At 32.3% G+C, this 9,791-nt stretch overlaps 1 protein-coding gene across 5 annotated transcripts in view; it reads left to right on the plus strand.

Moving 5' to 3' along the window:
- NR2C1 (nuclear receptor subfamily 2 group C member 1) overlaps nt 1–8,146 on the plus strand; it is a 36,856-nt gene extending 28,710 nt beyond the window's left edge. For 3 of the 5 annotated variants that reach the window (XM_010962740.3, XM_010962737.3, XM_010962736.3), the window contains exons 11-14: nt 176–315; nt 1,912–2,049; nt 4,301–4,406; nt 6,292–8,146. In XM_010962740.3, the coding sequence (XP_010961042.1) occupies nt 176–315; nt 1,912–2,049; nt 4,301–4,406; nt 6,292–6,466 (559 nt within the window). In that variant the 3' untranslated portion in view covers nt 6,467–8,146. The remainder of the gene's footprint in view (nt 1–175; nt 316–1,911; nt 2,050–4,300; nt 4,407–6,291) is intronic. The other 2 variants (XM_010962739.3, XM_010962742.3) reach the window with 2 other exon arrangements.
- The last annotated feature ends 1,645 nt before the right edge of the window (nt 8,147–9,791 follow it).

The following is a 9,791-nucleotide window of genomic DNA, read 5'->3' on the forward strand; positions in this document are numbered from 1 at the left end:
TTCCTCGTCAACTGCAATCAACTATACAAAATATAGGATTGATCAAGTCCATGCCCAGTTGGTCTTTTAGAATAATTTTAGTTCAGTAATATTTTATTTTTAAATATATGAATCACTTGTAAAGTTTCATAAAATGTATTTTAATATTTGGTATTTGTTTATTTTGTTTTTATAGGCAAGAAAACAGCATATCATTGGTGAAAGCCTATTGGAATGAACTTTTTACTCTTGGTCTTGCCCAGTGCTGGCAAGTGATGAATGTAGCAACTATATTAGCAACATTTGTCAATTGTCTTCACAGTAGCCTTCAACAAGGTAAAAAACACCTTATTTATTTCCTTTTCCAGGATATGGGGTGGGGGTGTCAGTTTTATAGTATTATGATTAAAGTTAGATATTAAAAGCTGCCAACATCCTTTTTACTTTAGATAATTTTTACACTTTGATACATTTATTCATTAATCACCCAAAAATATTTTATATAAGAGTACAACAAAACTGAAAGTATATTTAAGTGCTGTTTCTGATCAGGCATCATGAATTTTTGCACTTCAGTATGCATACCAAAGGATCCAGGGTGAGCTTATATAGAAGTGATCAAACATAAATGTGTACTTCCCACCAGTTTTGTGGACTTTCTGTTTTGTTTTTTGGTTGGGGGGGGTTAATTAGGTTTACTTACTTATTTTTAGAGGAAGTTCTGGGGATTGAACCCAATACTTTATGTATGCTAAGCATGCACACTACCACTTGAGCTATACCCTCCCCCCTTCCCACCAGTTTTTAACTGCCTTTGAATCCCAAGATAAGCTGATTTTTTAAGTCAGTTTATCAGGGTGTATTACCTCTCTTAAAAGGTACAAAGTAAAGTCACAGAACAATCCTTAGTTTTTTGGGGGTTTTTTTTCCTTTTTTTTTTTTTTTTTCTTGATGCTAAGGTGATTATAGCTCTCATTCATTTGAGGAGACAGGCACTAAATTATAAATGTTTAGCTTCAGAATGGCTTGTGACTAACCAAGAGGATGCCCCATCCATAAATGGGAAAAACTGCTTTTTGAGTTGAGGAATAACTTATAAATTGGGAATCACGTTTTATTTCCTTAGTATATTCCATTTCCCATTGTTTTACATTATTATGTTTTTAATGGAGGTACTGGGGATTGAATCCAATTCTTTTACATTATTTTTAAGATACCTGCTTCCTCCTCATATTTAAGGGCAGAGAATAACCTTAAAATCCCATCAATAGTAGATCTACCAGAAGGCAGTACTACATTCCCATCTTATTTATGGCCTCCTAGTCTTGATTCATTTCTCATGAATTTGTAAAGTATTTTATAGCCTACCTTCACTAAGGCTATGATTGACTAAACCAGATGTATTTTAAACATAAACACAATGAATTTTTAAAGTTACAAAATTTTTTTGACTCACCTTTTCTTTGGTCTTGGCATTGTTTTTAGGCTAAATATTTGTTTTAGTTGTAGTAATGTTGTTAACTTTTAAAAATCTAGATGATTTTGCTCATTTTTTCCAATCAACAAAACCACAAATAAAATCCTGTTACCAAAATTTGAGTCTTTTGTTCTTTCATTGGTTGACTAATTTTTTAGATGATTGTCTTTACAACTTATCTTCTCAAAGGTATATTTTGAAAGGAAATACTACATTTAGGGTTTCTTTTTTTTTTTATTAGCAGCTTGTTTTGTTTTTTTCTTGAATGAACAATGTCTCAAGATCTTTAATTTGTTTCATTTATACTTGCAGATGTATTGAATTTTAAAAGTTTATAGATTGGTTATATTCAAAGCTGGAAATTAGTGAGGAAATATATTGGATACAAATAGTGATGCATTTTTTGCTGAAAACTAGAAGCTTTTCTTTGCTTGTTTCTTTGTTTTTAATTAAAGATAAAATGTCAACAGAAAGAAGAAAATTATTGATGGAACACATCTTCAAACTACAGGAGTTTTGTAACAGCATGGTTAAACTCTGCATTGATGGATATGAATATGCCTACCTGAAGGCAATAGTACTCTTTAGTCCAGGTATATAAACATTTTCTCATTTAAAATACAATGTTTGAGGATGTGGAGAAATTTGAACTCTTATACATTGCCATTGGGATGTACATTGGTGCAAAGTGGAAATAACCCAAGTGTCCAGCAAACAAATGACTGAATAAACAAAATGTAATTTATAGGTACAGTGGGGTACCATTCAGCCATAAAAAGGAATAAAATTCTGATATATGCTTCCATGGATGAACCTTGAAAACAGTATCCAAGTGAAAGAAGCCAGTCACAAAAGACCACATATTACATGATTCCATTTATCTGAAATGTCCAGAATAGGCAAATCCGTAGAGACATTAGTGGCTACCAGGGACTAAGGAGAGAGAATAATGGAGAGTGACTACTATAGTATACAGAGTTTGTTTTGGGGTGAAAAAAATGTTATAAAATTAGATTGTGATAATGGTTACACAACTCTGTGAATATACTGAAAAAAAACCCATTGAATTATACACTTTAAATAGGTGGAATTTATACATGTTAGACATTTATCTGGGTATGAAAAGGGAAGTTGAAGAAATCAGTGCAGTGATGTCATAGACCTTAAGTTCTTTTGTGCATTAACAGTTGGATGTTTTGGGGGAGGTAGAGTGCTTTCTTAGCATCCACAAGGTCCTGGATTCAATCCCCAGTACCTCCTCTAAAAAAATAAATAAGTAAACCTAATTTCCTTCCCACATACACATAAATAAATAAATAAATAAATAAATAAATAAATAAATAAATAAATAAATAAATAAATAAATATTTAAAAACCACTTGGATGCTTTGGTATATTTTGCTAGGCATCATTTAAAGGCCAAATGAGAGATGAGGATTGTTAATGGGTCAGATTTCTAAACATCTTTATTAAAGTTTCCAACAAACACAAAAATGGGGCTCTTATTTCCCTGCCAGTTTCTATTTTTCATGTAGTAAAATGACACTAAAGCTCAACAATCAATTTTTGAGTAAGAAAAATTGTTCTCTTAGGCTCTGTATTTTTCATGTTGGTATGTATTTTTATTATGTGCATCATCATAAAATTGAGGAAACTTGCTTCTTACCCTCAGTGATACCAATAAGATAAAGCTTTTTGTCCTATTTCTAATAATGTTTCAGATAAGTTAATAACATGTATTGCCATTTTTATCACAAGCAATTTACCACCTTCATTTTCTGTAAAATTAAAGGAACATAGATTTGACAGTAGAATTATAATGTAATTCTGTTTTGTTAAGTATTCCATCTATTCCCTATTTACTACCTTTTTAATTCTCTTTAATCAGGACAGCACTGTCCATATTTTTAAGTATTTCTTAAGTTAGGCATAATTTTTATGACATTCTTCTAATAACTCCATTTTGTGGAATTTTATGGTGACCATGGAAATGCTTACATAGGTTATTTCATGTTTCTATATGATCATAAGTTTTCTGATAGAGCTGATATACATAGTTCTATAATTTCATAAGTATCTTTTTAACCTAGCAGTTGTAAAAAGGGTTTTCTTATGAAGCAAATACAGAATATAATCTGCATGAGGAGTAGGTGAAATGGGTAAAGGGAATCAAGAGGTACAAACTTCCAGTTATAAAATAAATGAGTCATGGGTGTGTAATACAGCATGGTCACAATAGTTACTATATTGTGTTGTAAATGTGAAAGTTGCTAGAAGATGAATCTTAAAAGTTCTCATCACAAGAAAACGATTTTTGTAACTTTGGTGACAGATGGTAGCTAAACTTACTGTGGTGATCATTTTGCAATTTATACAAATGTCTAAATACAACTCATTGTGTTATATTCCTGAAACAAATATAATGTGTCAATTATATTTCAGTTTAAAAATATATTATTATTTTCATGAAAAAAATTTTACAAGAATATAATCTGAAAGTATTTCATTGGTTAAAAATGCTTTTAACTAAGCTGAGTCATTTCTTTTTTTTTTTTTTTTTTTTTTCTGTTAAAAGCAAAATGATCAAAATCCCTTCTATCACTTTTGGAATAGAGAAATTTATTTATTTTATTAGAACCCAGTGGTCTCATTTTTTATTAGATGTTAGCATATATATATGAGATAAAATAGTTTTAAGGGTTTAAAGTAGAGTGCCTGGTGTTTAGTAGATGGGCCATTAAATATAATATTTATGGAATTGCACCCCCTTCCATCTCCAGTCTTGGTGCATTAGGAGAGGAGTATTCAGAACTAAAAGTAACAGTATATTCTTTAATGTTTCAGATCATCCAGGTTTAGAAAACATGGAACAGATTGAGAAATTTCAGGAAAAGGCTTATGTGGAATTCCAAGATTATATAACCAAAACCTATCCAGATGACACCTACAGGTATCTAGAAGTTAAATACTATCTAATTAAATTCATTTTAAAACCTTTTTGTGAATCTGTTTCATTATTTTCCATTCCAAGGGTAATTAAATTTAGTCAGCTTTGACCTTTGAAATAGTTCATACTATTAAAAGTGGCAGTGCATCGTTGCAGGTGCTTTACATGTAATATTTTATACAAGGAGACTTCAGCACAGACACATTAAGTAACTTGCTCAAGTCACACAAAAACAGCAGAGCCTGTGAACCTAGGTAGTCTGACTCTTACAAACTCTTACTTTCTTCAGATGAAATAATGAATTTTTTTGGTAAAGGGGATGAAAATGAATGAATAAAAAACACCATTAGACTATTTCATAATTAATTTTGAAATTTGGCTTATGACATCTCTAACAAGGTATTTCTAACCAATGTCCCTTCAGAAAAAAAATCTTTTTTTAATAAGATAAACTCAATTTTTGAGTAAACATTTGGCTGTCAAAGCCAGAATACCTAGGTTTGACTTCTGAACCTACTGCTTACTAGCTGTATGACCTTGGGCAAGTTATTTAAATTCAGTTTCAGTTTCTTTACCCATAAAATGGAGATAATAATAGTACCCACATTTTACAATTAGTATAAGGATTAAATCAATTAATATATTCAAAGAGCTTAGACACTGCCTGTTACATAGTAAGGGCTATATGAATGTGTTTACTAATATTATTAATTTAACATACTTCAAACTAGTAAAAACACTTTACATATAATAACCTTTCACATACACTGAATACTAGATTTATATGCCATTTCTATCATGAAAATCAGCCTTATTTTATCTAACCAGCTTTCCTATCCTGCTTCCTAACAAGTCTGGATACAGCTCAGCTGGTGGGAACAAAAAGGAAATGAGTAATTTGAGCAGTAGAGTACATGTACAGAAAGTTTACCTAATCCTGGGGCTGCTAGTTTCATTTATTCTCAAGTGTAAGGCCTTAGAATAGAGGAAGGATAAGTGAGCCACAAACTTTTTGGAAAGGTGGCTCTATTGGTGTTGGTTTTGTTACTTTTTTTTAAAGTTTCAGAAGTTGTTTTACACCTCATTATACAAATAAATACAGTATTTAAATTTTTCTTTTTGACAAACAGCTGTTTGCATACTTCTTTTCCATTAGGTTCCAGGTGTTCTGACTGACCTCTGGAACTCTATCAGTTTCTTACGTTCCTGGCTATTTTAAAATAATAAATTATATTTGATAGCAGTTTTTAACTTACAGCGTACTTTTATACAAGATATTGTCCTGCCTTTGAGAACCTGACTAGCGCAGAAACTGGCAGGGAACATTTTGTTGATTGTCACAACACTGTGGAAGAGACAGGGAGTAGTGGCTTAACACACATTCACAGAGCTGGGGAGCAGTTGAATCAGGATTTGAACCTAATGGTCTTGATTGCATACTCTGTCCCTTTCCCTATAATACCTATTGCCTGTTTTACCATTTCTAGTACTTTTTTGCAAAGCAAAACCAAGGAAGCTATTATTGTTGAGCCTCATGTATCCTATAACACAAAACATTACTGCTTTCACAACCTCAAATGAGTTCCTAAGCCACTGAATTTATAGCTTGATCAGTGGTTTAGTAACTTAGTTTCATGGTCCATACGACCAAGTGGATAGCAGTTAAGTTGCAAGGCTTTCCTATGAAGTCTGTCAGACTGCATTTATATCCAGGTGATTGCCATACACTGTAAGGCTTGAGAATACTACAGGTTTTATTTTAAGTTTTGAAAATTAGATCTTATTAAATAAGCCTACAAAGAGCATTAATGCAGAAATTACTTATATCTTTGTACTGAATCACTCTAATTTACAGCCTTGTTCCTCTTTCCCCCTTTTCTCTTTTGAGGTTGTCCAGACTACTACTCAGATTGCCAGCTTTGAGATTGATGAACGCTACCATCACCGAAGAATTGTTTTTCAAAGGTCTCATTGGCAATGTACGAATTGACAGTGTTATCCCACATATTTTAAAAATGGAACCTGCAGATTATAACTCACAAATAATTGGTCACAGCATTTGAAAGCTGAGATCTCAATGTAAACTGATTGTTCTTTCCCAGAACGCAAGAAGACACCAAATTGAACTCATTGCTTCCAGGACATCTGGAAAGTTTTACTTTAGAGAGTAACCAAAAACCAAGGTGTTTTTAACTTCCTTAAGAAGAATTTCTGAAGTGACTGGTCAGATAGCAGGAATTAGAATTTCCCTTCCTGTCTTATTTAAATGAATAAAAATTACTATGAATTTATTATTGGTTAAGATGACACCTCTAAAGCTGTCGCCTCTTGACTAAGCTTTCTCATTTTATTTTATAAAATAAATAAATAAGTCTCTTTTTTCCCCCCAGAATTGTGTTCTATTCGTATTTAACTTCATTATGAACTAGTACAAACACTTAATCATCAGAAATCCCTAAGGAGAATTTTCTTGCATTTTACTCTTCCATAAATAATGTTTGTTTTAATTACCTGTCAAAAGAAGATTATTTTATGCTCAGTGGTATATGATAACATTAGAACTATAGGAGATAATTGAATATATGTATTTTTTGTCTTTTGTAAATATTATGGAACCCTTAGCATATATCACTCTCATTGCTGGCAATGAGACATACGCCATTCATGATCCTGAGCTGATCTTCTTAATGTTGTATATTACTAGTTGTAAGCACTTTTTATTTATGTATGTAGCAGAAAATTGTTTCTAAGAATAAGATAGGGTTCATGTTTTAATATTTTTGGTTTGTTGCGTTACACAAGTAGTAGAAACTGATTGAGCCTCAGATGTTTCATTATTTCAAAGTAGATATTAAAATTGTTGCTCTTTCATTCCACAAAAAGCCTCTGACCTCTCTCCCTCTTTTCTGACCTGCATTATAGCTTCCTGACCGTTCCATGGGTTTTAGCCAATTTCTTTTAAGTCATTAGAAATAACCTAATTTGTTAAATAATGGGTTTATCATAACTAATCTGTGTTTTCAAGGTAAGACAATTACTTTAAACCAACTGATAATTTTTTAAGACTGGATTTTTTTTAATATATAAAGGAATATGCACTGATGTTTTACTGTAAAGGGGGAGAGGCTGTTTTAACAATAGTATGAGTATCAGCTACCACAACAAAAGCATTTTAGACTCCTTGGGTGTCTTCCACAGTAATGTTTTCTTTAGAAAAACATGATAGTGTTAAATATTTCTTTGCCATAATTTCATGATGAATTATTTTGGTATGTCTATTTGTTGATTTAAAGAAAAAACAAAAATAGAGATTTTATTGCACTCAGTACATTTTTTATAAAGATTTTTACAATAGAAGAGAAGCAGAATTTTGGGGACGGGTATAGATTTTACTAATTGCTACTTTATAGTAAATCAAAAGTTTTGAAGTATCAATTTACAGTCTTTCCCAACTTATTAAGGGAAAACTTTTTCCCTGTTTAAAACATGATTTTTGTCAACAGGTTTATTTATAGTTACCAGCTGAGAAAACTACATTTAGTACAAAATACTCAAAGGAAAAATCAGTAGGTTTATACCTTTATAAACCCAATGAAATTAAGCTACAGATTCAGGAAAAAATTATTTAAAATAATGTACTGTTAATTAAAATATATGTTTCACGTATTTTTTCCTGATTAAATTTATAGTTATATTTTGGAAGTGTTTTTAAAACTGTATTAAAATGTGACCTGCATTACAAACTTCAGTTTCCTGCCAATATATTTGATTTCAAAGGCCTGTTTGTTCAATGTTTGGTCATCCTTTTGTTTGTTTCATTATTAAGAAATCTCTAGTAAGATTTATTAAAGTACTTTCAAGAAGGGAAAACATCTCCATATCTCAATATTTTAGAATTATTTACAATTCAGTTTGAAGAGTTCCAACTAAATATTACAGATTAATTATTCATTTATTTTCATTTTCTTCCTCTCCTAACATCTCAGTAAAGTGTAACCATACGATAACAAATGAAACAAGAAAGAAGAAATCAGGGCATAAGAGAGTACAGTAAATTTTGGGAAAACAAAATGCAGGTAAAGATTGATTTAGCAGAGCCAGAAACAAGGAAACTCTAATCTGAGTGCCTGCAAAAGGTAATGCAGTGAGAAAGAAGCTAGTATGCTTTGCAATGTCTGGAAACAGTGTTCGGTACCTGGGGAAACCAGGTACTCACATTCAGAGATGGTGCTTGGGGCATAAAAAGAGATTGGTTGCAAGTCTGTTTATAGACTATCTTTCTGTACTGTTACTTAAGTCAAATGACCATTTTTTATCCTTCAACCTTTAAAAGCAGGACGCCAGAGGTTAATAATCTTGAGAAGCTAAACCAGAAGATCGTAAGATTTATAGGATACCAGGGATAACAGAAGGCTTGGATAACATGTAGGGTTGAAAATACGGATTAAGTGGAAATATGCATTCTGAATATGGACTCTCTAAGACGTTCCCAGAATGCTGGCCATTCGGTATTTCGGTATATGCTTCTCCACCAGGATTGATTTTTTTTTTTTTTTTTTTTTTTTTTAAGAAACTAATTGGCCCCAGAGAAAAGATCTCCAGACACTCACTTTTGGTTGTGACTTAATAAGAATCCTGCTTGGGACAGAGGGTACAGAATATTGACACCCCAAATGTGCCACTTTGGCATGCGGGTTATTTCAAATTGAAGACAATCAAGGCCCAACAGACAGAGCTGTTTACCTTCCCTTACCAGGAAGAGAGCTGTTAAAGACGACTTTTCATATCAGAAATTTATCTGCATGGCATGGCAAACATGTTTACCAAACATCTGCTCTTCTTGTCTTCCTGTGATTTGTCCTCCTTCCCTTTTAAGCCCTTGACCTCTGCCCCCTTCTCCTTATCCTTAGCTCAGGACGGCATGTAAGCCTCAGTTGCCTTACTGTCTTTAGATCTCGTGTCTTTGGGGCTCCCGTACATATGAAATTTGTCTTTCCTGTTCATCTGTCTTATGTCAACTTAAATATTAGGCCAATCAAAGAAACTAGAACGGAAGAAGGGGAAAGCTTTCTACCCCTACACTGTCAATTCGTTTGTCTTTATAGATTTGTCACTAGCAATTGAAGGAATGAAATTATTTAGGCAATGCTTATCAGTGGCTGCTAAAATCATTCATTTTTTAATGAAACAAGCAGATACCACGTGTGCTCCTTAAAGGAAGGATATCATCACCTATGAAATACACTTAAAAAAAGAACCTAAATCTTGTCAAGCACCTAGGTTTAATTACTAATAGACAGGAACACAGGGACACAATCAACAAAATCCAGATAGTGGAAAACTACAGGAGATAACTGCCAGATTTTTGTCAAATAAATTGGAAGGACG

The sequence above is a fragment of the Camelus bactrianus genome, chromosome 12 (assembly GCF_048773025.1).
Source record: "Camelus bactrianus isolate YW-2024 breed Bactrian camel chromosome 12, ASM4877302v1, whole genome shotgun sequence".
Lineage (NCBI taxonomy): Eukaryota > Metazoa > Chordata > Mammalia > Artiodactyla > Camelidae > Camelus > Camelus bactrianus.